At 46.1% G+C, this 14338-nt stretch overlaps 1 protein-coding gene across 5 annotated transcripts in view; it reads right to left on the bottom strand.

The window, feature by feature from the left end:
* SPTBN1 (spectrin beta, non-erythrocytic 1) overlaps positions 1-14338 on the bottom strand; it is a 235243-nt gene that overhangs the window by 33174 nt on the left and 187731 nt on the right. For all 5 annotated transcript variants that reach the window (XM_083493969.1, XM_083493971.1, XM_083493970.1 and 2 more), the window contains 6 exons: positions 12446-12536; positions 8668-8814; positions 7634-7897; positions 6314-6538; positions 5920-6009; positions 4386-4664 (listed from right to left, as the gene is read on the bottom strand). In XM_083493969.1, the coding sequence (XP_083350095.1) occupies positions 4386-4664; positions 5920-6009; positions 6314-6538; positions 7634-7897; positions 8668-8814; positions 12446-12536 (1096 nt within the window). The remainder of the gene's footprint in view (positions 1-4385; positions 4665-5919; positions 6010-6313; positions 6539-7633; positions 7898-8667; positions 8815-12445; positions 12537-14338) is intronic.

Here is a 14338-nt window from a genome sequence, read left to right as displayed (position 1 = left end):
ACTTGGGCTTTTGGGGGTCAACTTTTTTAAAACTTCTGTCTTTTATTGGTAATTTTAAGGCACCGATAATTTTAATGAGACAAAGTTGCAGGAGGCGTCCACTAACATGAACAGACGCAGGGCTGCCCCTCCGTCATGCTGCTGTCTGCTCTCAACTCAGTAATATCCAAAGGCAGACCCACACCAAGATAAGAGGGGGCGGAGAGAGGGCTGAAGTGCACTAGGGTCCAGGAGCAGCTCTAGGGGGGCAGAGTATAATAATATAATATAAATTTATTATTTTGATCACAGACCAGTTCCAGCTCACATACAATATCAGGGAAGTCATAAAACATGATAGGGATACATTTGTACTTGCAATTGGGTATAACAGGGACAATACAGATATAGCAGCAGTTAAAAATATGTAAGTTAAATCTTAATCACTAAAATATAACCTAAAATTGTCATTTAAGGCCTTAGTCAGTATGGTAGCACAGCTTGTTCCCTAGGTTTTATGGCAGTCGCACAGAATTTGGCCATCCTTCACGCGATCTCTGGATCCTTGTCCCCTACCAGGGATTTTAGACATTGAAGTTCGGACCCATTTGGAGATTTTTGTATAGCAGGGGTGATAAGTACCGAACGTATATCCCCGTAGAAACGACAGCGTAACAAGACATGAGAGACAAGTTTCTACCTCCATCAAGCTGCAGGGGCAGACTTGTTCCGCATATAGTTTACCCTCAAATCTGCCCTGCAATAAGGAAGATGGCAGCACGTTGAATCTAGCGAGGGTAAACGACCATCTGTATTTAGGTATTTGTAATTTTGACAGATATATTGCTCCCATTCTCTTTTATTGAAGGGTGTTTATTCATCTCACTCACGTGACATTGCAGTTCCACGTCCCAGATTAGAGGGGGGCAGAGTGAAGATGCACGAAGAGCCTCCAGGCATCAGTGCCACTTACTGGGAGAGGCAGTGGCGAGGTCAGGGTGGCACAGATGTACCAGCAGAGCCAATCTGGCACTCTGACTGGTATCTCTTTGCAGTCCTGACCATGCCTCTGCCAAGCTCCCCCCCACCTTCTGGTAAACAGGAGTGACGCTGCCAGCAGGAGGCTATTGCAATGCAGCGCAACCTCACTAGGCAAGCCACTCCTGTTTGAGCGGCACTCTAGTCTTGACAGGTGGCATATGTGCCAAAAGGCTGGGCTACCTACTGACTGCCATAAATTACTGAAGGGGGTAAGAACCTGAGAAGAGTTCTGCTGTACCAGGCCAAAGGCTCATCAAACACTCTCAGCATCCTGATCTTTTCAACGCAGGGGTTTCAAATCAGGCTACAACCCCCCTTTCCTGACTTCAGGAAGTTTGAAAAAGAGGGGCATCTATTCAAATGAAATGGCTGAAAGCTCCAGAAAAGATATAAGCCACTGAAAAAAAAGGGCAAACACAAGGAAACGGATCCAAGCCAAAAGGCAGGTTGTGAATTGGCTGGCTAAGATTTATAAAACAGAATTAGATAAGTGTTGGAAGTGTAAAGGAGTGGAGGGAATGTTCCTCCACATGTGGTGGACATGTAAAAAAGCAAAAAGGTATTGGGAAAGGATTTATAATGAACTGGGGGGAAATGTTCGAAACTACTTTCCCCCAAAAAGCCAGAGTCCTTTTTGTTGGGGATAACTCAGACTGAAATTCCCAGGTGTCAGAAAAGGTTATTTATGTATGCAACTACCATGGCCCATTTTTTGTTAGCCCAAAAATGGAAAGTGAGTGAGGTCCCAACTAAAGAGGATCAACAACTTATGAATATGAGCAATTTGTAGATTTAACATATAGAATAAGAGAGCAAGAAGAACATATGTTTAAAGAAGATTGGAAAGCATTTATTGAATATGTGGGAAATACTTGTATACAGTTGAAAATGCTGGCAGCATTAAGATAAATTCAAGAGTAATTTTTTTTTGATGGATGTAAAAGTGGGAAATTGATTTGAATGGTTATAGTAAAATATGCAGGGATGTAGGATGTATAAAATGAACCATGGAAAGAGAAGAAGGGAAGTCATTGGATATTTTAAAGTTTGTAAAATGTTTATTTGAAATTGTAAAATGGGAAATTCAATAAAAAATATTCTAAAAAAAGAAAAGACGGTTGTGAATTAGCTGATAGTGGCAGGTTAGGTTGCAATTATAATAGGACCTATAACCAAGGCAAGTCAACATGAACCAAGTAGAGGAGTTCAAATACAGTCGTACCTTAGAAGTCGAATGGAATCCATTCTGGAAGTCCGTTCAACTTCCAAAACGTTTGGAAACAAAAGTGCAGCTTCCGATTGGCTGCAGGAAGCTGCTGCAGCCAATCGGAAGCCGCGGAAGCCCAGTCGGATGTTCAGGTTCCGAAGAACGTTTGCAAACTGGAACAATCACTTCCGGGTTTGTGGCGTTCAGGAGCCAAAACGTCCAAGTACCGAAGTGTTTGGTATCCAAGGTACGACTGTATAAACAAACCTGGGATATTTTGTTTGTTTGAAAAAAGTGTTCACAAACTAGGGCTAGAAAAAAGGGCTTTTTTGCTCTACCCGAACAAAAACTTGAGAATCCACAGCATATAAAGCATATAAGAGACGGGGCAGCGAAGGAAGAAGATGGGGCTTGATTTCTCTTAAGTGGTTCATTCATGTTCTAAAACCGACTTCAGCAAGCGCGCACTGAGGAGCACAGGAGTTTGGGGGAAGAAATTACAGGTATCTGCTGGCTCACTCCACTACCCTGTGCAGTCGCACTGTTTTGCCGTGCTTGTATTTTGTAAACTCACAGAACCTTGACAAGTTCTGACTGTGCCTGGCTAGCAGTTCTTGCTGGATATTTCTGTGTCATTAAACATAAATGACGTCAGACTTTCCACAGAAAGGGGGGGGGGGGACACACAGAGAGAAAAATAGAAATGTAGAAAAATTGAACCTTTCAACCAAAGCAGCAAAAATAGAAACAGGCACTGACTACTGGAAGATGGATTCTGGGCTAAATGATGCTTAGAACTACGCCAATGCATTAAACTTCTCCATCAGCCAAATTATTTATAGAACCTGAAAGTGATTTCTGCTGGGCAGTGACTGTTACTCATTTATCTCAGTCTACCTCTGCAACTCTCTGGGGAGGATTTCATAAAAACACATGGGACCCCAATTGGTGTTGGGCGGTGGAATAACAGAAATGTAGAGTTGGAAGGGACTCAAAGGGTCATCTACTCCAACCTCTGCAATGCAGGAATCTCAGCTAAATCATCCATGACAGATGGCCGTCCAACCTCTGCTTACTAACCTCCAAGAAAGGAGAGTCCACAACTTCCCAGAGACCGCACATGTAAGTAAAATCACATATAGTAGGGAACACCATCTAAAAAGCCTGTAAACACCTTCTAAACCTCTAGAAGCCTTTGAAAAACCCAGCAGCACTTATTAGCCATTTCCCCTTCTCTTTTTGCACCACTTTTGCAGTTTTTGAAATCGTATTCGAGCCGCTTTTGCCATTTTCGCACCTTTTCGCAGTTTAAATCCAATTTATTTATTTATTTCCTAGTGCCACACAAAGACTTGGTCGTGAGTGAGTCAACTGCGCCTTAAGTGGGGAGTTGCCTGTATATCCGTTGAGTTTTCCTGCACTAGATTGCTGTACACTTGATGACTGAGGTAACTGAACAAACTCTACCCCAAGCTACTGTGTTTGAAATGGTATGTTGTGTTTGTGGTGTCAGATAACCCAATCAAACATGCAAGTATAGCTAAAGGAGCGTCTCCACCCCCATCGCTCAGCCTGGACGCTGAGGTCCAGCGCCGAGGGCCTTCTGGCGGTTCCCTCCCTGCGAGAAGTGAGGTTACAGGGAACCAGGCACAGGGCCTTCTCGGTGGTGGCGCCTGCCCTGTGGAACGCCCTCCCATCAGATGTCAAAGAAATAAACAACTACCTGACTTTTAGAAGGCATCTGAAGGCAGCCCTGTTTGGGGAAGTTTTTAATGTTTGATCATGTTTTTAGTATTATGTTGGAAGCTGCCCAGAGTGGCTGGGCAAACCCAGCCAGATGGGCGGAGTATAAATAATAAATTATTATCATTATTGTATGAGAGAACATGGTTGGAATGTGTGCTTCTAATCAAGTGTACGGAAATCAGATTGACAGTACATACCTATGCTGAACCAGTCCTAAGGACCATTGGGGCCCATAGCTCTATGAAGGGTATATGGGATATTTGGCAACAAAATTGCAGCGCCCCTCACAAAATGGCAGTTCCCAGAGTCCTTCGAAGCCATGTCAATTCGCCTGGTTTCCAAACTGGCATAAACCGATAGTGCGGATGTCCCCTGGTGCCCGTAGGCCGTGTCTACATGGATGCTGACTTACCTTGGCCTTCTCTTCTGACATCATGTAGAGTTCCTGTTCGCTCATCCAGGCTTCGGCCTCCGCGGCGTCAAAGTAGTATTGCTGGGCTTTGTGGGACTCCTCAAGGCGCTTGTGGCGTTTCTCCGTCTCCTCTATCAGGAGGCTCCACAGCTGCTGCAAGTCTGCGAGCCGCTGCTGGATCGCTTCGGCATTAAGGCTGCTGTCTGTAATGATGTTTTGGCTCCTCTCGAAAATGTCGTCGATGCGAGGCTGGTGCCCCTGGATTTCCTTCTGAAGTGTCTAATGTGGGAAATTCAACACTCGGGTTGGAAATAGCTCATCGAACAAACACTTTGGAAAGAAAGACAACGGGATGTCATCCAGGAGGGCAGACTCCCAGAATGCTGTGTGAGAGAATTTGAGAGCACAAAATGTTCTGGCGGTACCTGTGCTTCCATCAGTCATTTTGGCCCAGCGGCATAAATTTCAGCGGGCTAAAGGACTCATTACTATTAGGGGGAAGGCAACTAGAGGACAACTCAAAGGCCTTTGGGCCTTTATGTTACACTCGCCACAGAGACTGGTATCTCCACAGTGACTTTTGCATCTTACAGTGTTATCCTTTAATACGGGTTTTCCAAGCTTGGGTCCCCAGCTGGTTTTTTTGGACTACAATTCCCATCATCCCTGACCACTGGTCCTGCTGGCTAGGGATGATGGGAGTTGTAGTCCAAAAAACAAGATGGAAACCCCAGGTTGGGAAACTCTGATTTAATATTTAATAAGATGTGTGTTGGGACCACAGATAGTTATTCATATTTCCACACGGTCTTTCCACATAAATGGTGCCAAGGTGCCATCCCTTGAGTTTCAACACCCGCTGTCCATGGCAGTAGAGTCCGCATGCAGAAGAGCCCAATGACAAGCGTAACCTATAGGGCAGGTTGCGTTAATTGGATCTCTTTACCCTGGCCTTTGGACACCTGAAATGTGTGTGTTTAGGATCCACCCTCCTCCTGTGACTCTAATTTGTTTTAACTGTTTTTAACTCTGAATTTTAAATTGTTGTCACCAGCCCTAGGACCTGTTGGTGGGGGTGGGTAATACACTTGATCACAACCACCACCACCACCACCCATCCACCATGGAGACATGTTGGGAAGAGAGGATTCAACCTCTGGCATTGCCACTGATGTCTTAGGTGAGATCTGGGCAGTATCTCTGTACCACCGGTCTCACAATCCGTACAAAGGGCACAACACTTTTGCCAAATCTGACCACAATGCAAAGTGTACACTAAAGACTAGGAGGTGGCCAGTTGCCCGGGGGGTGGGGGTAGGGAGATTTCAAAAATGGCAAATGTGCTTTCTGGGCTCTACTTGTGTGTTTGTGGGTCAAAGTGATACAAGTACTTCTTTTCGTCTGTCCACCTGCTCTACTCTGTTGGCTGATCCCTAGTATTATGAGAGAAAGCATGCCTAAAGGCCTCCCTTGATAGTCTGCCCATTTGCGAATCACTGTACTACTTTGGATCCAGGCAGGCTTAGCCACTTACCTGATTCTTCTTAATGAGCAACTGCACAGTCTGGAGGTTGTGCCCATGATCTGTCGATGTGGCAATGGGCATCCTCTCTCCAACCCACAACTAGAGGGAGGGAAATAAGATGGCAAAGTAACTCAATGGTATATCCACAGGAAATGAAGAGTAAACAGGCAGACCCAACCATTGCAGCTAGTAGCCCCTGGTGATCTTATCCTCTGTGACTCTCATCTCCTTTTAACTTGGTGGGTGCAAATTATGTGCTACATAAAGAAGAACTTGCTTCTGTCTGTCCTGAATCTCCCGCCACTCAATTTCACTGGATGAAATCAGGTTCCATTACTATGGGAGAAACTTCTCTCTATCTGCTTTCTCAGCAAGTGGACCTTGGAAGAACTTTGAAACTCACAATTTCGTCCTCCACATCCCGGTTGAACTGGTGGATCTCCTTGGAGGCCAGAAGATGGGCCTTCCTCTCGGTCAAGGGTTCCAGCAGCTCCACGAACTTCTTCTCCACGATGAAGCGTTTGCTGTCAACTTCGTCAGCGCTCTTGCCCTCCTGGCTCAGCGCCTGGGCCTGGCTCTGCAGTTCCTCGATCTCTTTCTTACGAACGTCCATTTGGTTCTCAAGCATCTAAAATGGCAGGGAGAGACATATACATGTTCACTAGCCATTCTCTTCCAGTGCGATGCTGCTGCTGCTGCTGCAGCAGCAGCCTTCCCCAACCTGGTCCTCTTTCGAGGTTGTTCGACTCCAGCTTCCATCAGCCCCAATCAACTTGTGGGGCTGTGAAGGAGTGTAGCCCAAAACATCAAGAGGGCACCTGGTGGGAGAAGGTTGTACTAATAGGAAAGTGTGTTGTTGTTGTTATAATAAATTAAAAAATTAAAAAATTGTCCAGTAGCACCTTAGAGACCAACTAAGTTTGCTCTCGGTATAAGCTTTCGTGTGCATGCACACTTTTTTCAGATACCTGTTGTTTTTATGTTATGTATTTTGTGTTTCAATTTTATATTTTAATGTTGCAACCTGCATTGAGACCTTAGGGTGAAGGGCAAGTAAATAAGTAGAAATAATAATAATAATAATAATAGTTTTTATTTATATCCCTCCCTCCCCAGCCGAAGCCAGGCTCAGAGCGGCTAACAACAGTAAAATAATACAACATTCTAAAATCATTTCGTTATAAAATCAGTTTAAATCAAATTAATGGCAACCATTGGGCTAGAGTTTTGTGAGGATTGCCAAAGGAGGGGGTCAGGCTGTGCCTTGGCCAAAGGCCTGGTGGAACAGCTCTGTCTTGCAGGCCCTGCGGAAAGATGTCAAGTCCCGCAGGGCCCTGGTCTCTTGTGACAGAGCGTTCCACCAGATCGGGGCCACAGCCGAAAAAGCCCTGGCTCTGGTTGAGGCCAGCTTAACCTCACTGAGGCCTGGGACCTCCAAGATGTATTTGTTTGAAAACCGTAAGGTCCTCCGTGGGACATGCCAGGAGAGGCGGTCCCGTAGGTACGAGGTAATAATAATAATAATAATAATAATAATAATAATAATAATAATAATAATAATAAATGCTTCAAGAGTGAGGGATTTCAGCCACCTTGGGTGCTCGGTGTTTGGAAAGGCAGTTGTGTAATTTTAATTTTAGCAACAAGGAAATGCATATATTCATATCTTTCTCTAACTCCAACCACCTCTCCTCGCTGAAAGAAGCTGCTCCGATCACTTCACCTGTTGCTTCTTCAGCAGAATATTGACGCTGGTGAGGTCCTTGCCGTAGTCGTCTGACTGAATCTGGCTTTCCAGGCCATTCAGCCACTTATCCAAGTCAGCACAGCTCTGGGTGAACAGCTCAGCCTTGTTGGCATCAAAAAGCCGCTGGGCTTTCGTCTGGGTGGTGCTTTCAAGCACTTCCCACATATGGTGCAGACTCGTCAGCTTCTCTTTCACGATTCCCTCCGTTTCGGGTTTCTCAGCGATGAGCTGCATCCCTTCCTGCAAACGAACAGAAACCCTTTAAGCTTTGTGGGTTAGAACAGTCTGGGGATCAGAAACAAGTGGAAGTTAATGTTTCTTTCTTTCGTTTCTGTATAACAACTAAGGGTATGTTTTGTTACTTGAAATTAAAAACCAGTTTTTTAAAAAATAACGTGAATCAGCTGTTACCTCTCTGATTCAAAAAGCAGATTTGTGAAGCAGGTAGACGTCATTCTCTCCACATTAATGACTGGAGGGAAAGCTGAGAGGACAGCTGTTCTGCGGTGACTGAGGGGATTCCTGGCTGGGATGAAACTTCAGCCAAGGACTTTAAAGCCCAAAGCTGGCATTCTTTTCTTACTCAATCAGCTAGGCCTCACTGCAGCCTGGAAACTTCCCTGAGTATAGTAGCCTGGAACCTACATATGCATGAAAACACCAGCCTTTAGCTGCCCAGGTGAAAAACGGAGCTCACTGTCACTGCTCTCACAAGGTAACTGCAGGCAAGTCGGTGGGGTGAGGATTTCAAAACACTTTGGGCACAACAGAAGAAATTATACAAATTCACAGCACCGCCTCGACACATTCGGGAGGAATTCTTTTGCCACATCAAACTAATATTAACCCAAAGGATTGGCAGTCAAAATGGCGCTGTGTGTCTCCAAAGCCAAATTGCTCTGAAGCATAAATTGAGCAGGTTTTTTAAACAAACAAACAGCAGGAATCTCAGAGACAGATCCTTGGACATCTTGTGGGTTTCACACAGCTTTACCCCCACACCCGCTCACCTTTTCAATTTTGTCAAGCCATTCTTTGTTGGAACCAAGCTCTGCCATGAAGGCCTGGTGTTTCAGCCACTTGCTGTGCAGGTTCCTCGCTTCATCGTAAGACATGTCCTGTGCTGTAAGCATCTTCTCATTAATCCAGAGCGATAGCTGGGGGGGGGGAGAGATGAAGAAGAGGGGTATTTTTTGTGTTGTGGCTGCGGATGCCTCCTCCAACCATATAAACCTCCTCTCCTCTAAGAAGAAGATTTGTTCCCATCGTTCTTGCTGCTCTGAGCGGAAAGGGAATGACAGAATGCAGAGACCTTCCTTGGGTGTTATGCCTCTCCTGCGATGGAGAGTTGGGGATAAGCATGGCGACTCTGCTACCTCTGTTGCACCGCCATGTCTGTCTCCATCATTCTCCTTGTGTTGAAGGGTGAACGTTTGCAGTGGGTCATCTTCTCCACTCTCTGCATAATTTGGGTTCCTTAGTGTTATTGGACCCCAGCTTCCACCCTCCCTGGCCATTGGCTAACTTTGCCAGGGATGGTGTGAGTTGTAATCCATAAACACCTGGGGACCCAAGGATGATTAAAACTCGTCAGATTCCCCAGGATGCTAAACTGGTGGGCAACCGACACAGGTAGAGTAGTCTCCCCACTGCAGACATTGGCTGCATATGTCCTACACATTTGAAGCACATTTAGGAAGAGTCTGCTGGATCAGGATAATGGCCCATTCTGTCTTCATAGTGGCCAACCAATTGCCAATGGGAAGCCCAAAAGTAGGTCCCGAGTGCAACAACACTCTTACCACTCACAATGCCCAACAACTGATACCCAGAGGCATGTTGCCTCCAACAGTGAAGCTAGAACATAACCAGTCTTGGTGGAGGCTGGAGTAGGTAGTAGTAGGTGGACCAGTGGCTTGACCCAACGTAAGATGGTCTACACATTTACTAGCATTCAGCACTTGAGATGTAATTGGGCATCCTTGCATTAGGTTCAATACAAGAAAGCCACAGATCTTGAAGAAGTGTTTGGATTTGATATCCCGCTTTATCACTACCCTAAGAAGTCTCAAAGCGGCTAACACTCTCCTTTTCCTTCCTCCCCCACAATAAACACTCTGTGAGGTGAGTGGGGCTGAGAGACTTCAGAGAAGTGTGACTGGCCCAAGGTCACCCAGCAGCTGCATGGGGAGGAGCGGGGAAGCGAACCCGGTTCACCAGATTATGAGTCTACCGCTCTTAACCACTACACCACACTGGCTCTTGCCTTTGCCTGGGGCTGCTGACCACCTGCTATTGCCAACGAACCGAGCCCAGATCAGCAGGCCCCAAACCTGTTGGCTGTTCTTCCCGTTTAAGGTTCAGGAAAGCATGTGGCGTGTTTAGAAAAAGCAGTGTGCTTTGCATCTCTCCAGCCAACTGCCCCAACAGGAAAATATGTGCACAGTTTGCTGCTTGCAGCAGAAGTCTCCCACACAGAGAGGACCTCGCCTAAGGCGGGCAGAGCGGAGCAGCATGGCGAGCCCAGCCACCCCTGGCTTTGGCCGACAAAGGGCATTTTTCATTCATTCACCAACATTTGCAAAGGTCACTTCATGAAAGGCTCGTTAAGGGCGGCAATAAAAGGGGAAATGTTCCGGAATTAGAAGAATCTGCCTTTCAGAGGAAGATAACAAAGAGGCCTGTTCATGGACCAAGGAGTTTCCTGCTGGGGCCTCTGTCCCCAGGGCAGCAACATGTTCCTACTGGGTGCCATATTATCCTGACCTATGGAAAGATGCTTTCTCAGGCTCCTGTCCTGGAACACCATGAGATAAGAGCATAGGAAGCTCACACTAAGCCAGGCCACTGGCTCAGATAGCTTAGTACAGTCTATGCTGACTGACAGAGGTTGCAGGCAGATGTCACAGACTGGCTGGATGTCAAGGAGCGGTGGGAGGTGCCCGCTGGGGAACCCCCAAGGGAAACCCCAGGGGAAGAAAGCTCAGATCTAGGGGATTGGTGGTGGGATGACGATGAGTGACCAGAGGGAGGTGTTGGAAGCTGAAGGGGTAATGGGTTTTAGTGAGCAGGAAGAGGCTGTGGCAGAGGGCAGTTCAGACTCGGAGGCAGAAGCAGAGGTTGAAGAGGAGAGGGGCCAAGAGGCAGAGGCAGGCTGGTGGAGAAGCCAGGATGTCTCCTCCATTCGCTTGATCTCCCAGAACCCAAAAAGGTATGAAGAGGGCGGAGCAAAGACAGACAAGGTGTCTGAGTCTCAGATTGCTTAGGAAGGAACTGGGGGACTAGGCGACTTAAGAGAGCTGTGGGAAGACAGAGACCTTCCTCACTGGGACAAGATCTAGCAGGAAGACTTGCTGTGCTCTTTAGGCCTGAGCCGTTGTGTTTCTTTGAAGAAAGCCACAACTTCATGGGCGCCTTATGATTTATTGCTGGCCTTGCTGCCCTGCCCTGACAGCAGGAGACATTCTCAGCTCGACTGGGAGATGCCAGGGATCAAACCATTCCTTCTCTTCTACCCTTTGCCCCGTCTGTCCCAGGCTCTGAAAGGCCTGGACGACTCGTATTCTACGATCACAGAGAGCGGCCTCATGCTATTCCACCCAGCCTGCACTGTCAACTCTCAGTAGGAGGTAGATGTCAAGATCTCAGACAGATTAAAGCCTTTCCCAGCCCCACCCTGGGAAAGAGGTGGGGGTGTAATGGGGAGGGTGGGATTTCCTTGCAGCCCTCTGGCTTATTGGGGCTGCTTCTCATGAAAAACCTCTCATTTCTGGGCAACGCACCAAGAAGACTCTCTTCGATCTGAATGAAAAATGCATGTGGATTTTCTTAACAAAGTGAGACAACAAGAAACTAGTCACCTGTGGACTTTGCATTCTGCCATACACAGGTTTCTTTTCCATGAACAGAGCGGCAGGGGGTAGGGGGATTCACATTAGATCATTTCCATCTGGAATTTTTGTTTTACCCTTTACCACTTAGACAGCATTTTAAAAAGTAGAGACATCACCTTGCTAACAAAGGTCCGTATAGTAAAAGCTATGGTTTTCCCAGTAGTGATGTATGGAAGTGAAAGCTGGACCATAAAGAAGGCTGATCGCCAAAGAATTGATGCTTTTGAATTCTGGTGCTGGAGGAGACTCTTGAGAGTCCCATGGACTGCAAGAAGATCAAACCTATACATTCTTAAGGAAATCAGCCCTGAGTGCTCGCTGGAAGCACAGATCGTGAAGCTGTGGCTCCAATACTTTGGCCACCTCATGAGAAGAGAAGACTCCCTGGAAAAGACCCTGATGCTGGGAAAGATGGAGGGCACAAGGAGAAGGGGACGGCAGAGGACGAGATGGTTGGATAGTGTTCTCGAAGCTACCAGCATGAGTTTGACCAAACTGCAGGAGGCGGTGGAAGACAGGAGTGCCTGGCGTGTTCTGGTCCATGGGGTCACGAAGAGTCGGACACGACTAAACGACTAAACAACAACACCTAATCTCCAGGATCAAGTCCACAGGGTGGACAATATCCCATTTTTAAAAATAAAGAGACAAAATTTCTTTAACCGCTAACGAGAAAGGTAGGCAGGGAAATCCTCTAATAACTGGCTGCCATTAGAGGGTAGGTAATCAATTGCTTCAGGGATGATGGCTCTTATCTATTATAAATTAATGGATCAGAGATGAAAGACAAATGGAAACCCAAAGAGAAAGAGCGTGATTCTAAGCCAGCTTTGTTCAAGGAGAATATGAGGGGCCTTTTTTTGCCAAATATTCTTTTCCCTCAAAAAAACCATACCTCTTGGCAATCCTGAAGAAACTTTTGAAGATCTCTATTGTCTTTTAATCTCATTAGAAGCTCGCTGGCCACCTCCCGGTTCTTCTTATGCCTGTTGAAAACAAAAACAAGGAAGGAACGTCTTAAATGTGGAAACTCTGGAGGACTTTTGTGGTTTTGATTATTATACGCTGCCTGAATGGAAGCTCTGTTGCAGCTCTGAGCATATCTCCCAATCTTTTGGACTCTCCAAACATCCTCTAATCTGGGACAACACTCCTTGAAAAGAAGGACACAATGGCAGGCCTCAGGACTTTTCCCACACACAACAGAATGAAGCAAAGCATTATGGAGAGTTGTCCGTCCAGAATAATGCAAGAGACATCAACAAAGGATGGGGCTTTGTATTTAAGGTCTGTTCTGGGGAGGGACAGCAGTTTGCAGAACTATGGATGCTGGAAAAATGAGATACATATTTCCTAAAAAGAATTCCTGCACTCCTTAAGAGAGACAGCCGTTTGAAACGTTTACTAATGCAGCTATAGTTTTTGGGCAGCCAAAACACTTTCCCCTCAGAAAGGAGCTGAGTGGGGGGCACAACTGAGAGAAGATCCCTTTCCGAGTAGGCGACATGTCCTCACATCAGTTTCCTGTGCTTTGAAACCAGATTTGGAGGGGGTTGTTTTATTATTTATATGCCACCAACCTGACTGCGATGCCCCAGCCACTCTGGGCAGCTTCCAGCAAAATATAAAAACGCCAGAAAACATCAAACACTAAAAACGTCCCTGTACAAAAAAGCTCACAAAGATCACCTTGCAAAACCAGACACAACCAGAAACACACCCACACCCAGCCTCAGGTATTCTAGACCAGGGATGTCCAATTCCCAGGTGACAATTCCCAAGTGATCTACTCACAGAGTTATAAACTGGCAGTGATCTATCCCCCTTTTTGGGGGTTCAGGTCAAAGTTGAGGTTTTTTTAGGGAGGAAAGCCCCGCTTTTGGGGGGTGCAGGGCAAAAATGTTGAGCTTTTTTTTAGGGGAGCCAAAGTTATTTAGCTTCTTTGGGGGGAGCCAGTGATCTACCACAGACGTCCAATGATCTACCTGTTGGATGTGCCTGTTCTAGACATTTCGGACTACAACTCCTCTCTTCCCTATTCAGCCTGTGAAAATGGGTAAGTGTGTCCCCAAGCGGCACATTGCAGTCTCCAACATCAGAAGGTTCACAGACGTTATTCTCCTAGTAATAACCCTGCCATGTACACCCATATTATTACTGCTACACTGCAATTGAAGACATGTTGAGCCCCAGAGGGTATCCTGTCTAACTAAGGCTGCTTTCTCAATTCCGGTGAGATTTGAACCCAGGACTCTGATTTGCAGCTTCCTCTCTTGGTTACACCGGCTCTCGTTGTATGTGCTAGAAGTGAAGCAGGCTGGGCAGAGAGATGGTACCTTGCCAAAGGCCACCTAGCAAGCAGGAGTTTGAAACCAGCCCCTCTCCCTGTTCAAGGCTCCAAAACTCTCACCTGCTGCACTGTAATGGCATTTCACTTCTAGAAAGAAAATATGAGGTCTATGTGGTTACACACACTCCTTTTTTTGTAGGGGAAGAGAACATTAGATTGTAAAACCATGCTGGTTACAGACAGTGGTCATGCTATTTCCTGTACATCATTTGAGCTATATTGGATTTAGCCACAGAGACTGGGCCAGCTTCCCCCGCGCTAATCAAATTAGGATTTCTCTCCTGTTGTACAGGGCAAAAATTGGTCCAACTTGTTTTTTTAAATTTTTTTTTATTTTAACCACATTAAAGTTAACATGCTTTGACCAAACTTGAGGCCTCTTTCTGATCCCATTACACATTACAAGGCTTCCTCACAGAAGACAAGTTTTCCTCAAAG

Source organism: Podarcis liolepis (assembly GCF_965112155.1).
Source record: "Podarcis liolepis genome assembly, chromosome: 3".
NCBI lineage: Eukaryota > Metazoa > Chordata > Lepidosauria > Squamata > Lacertidae > Podarcis > Podarcis liolepis.
Note: the sequence above shows the minus strand (reverse complement) of the source record. Positions and strands in the feature narration are given on the sequence as shown.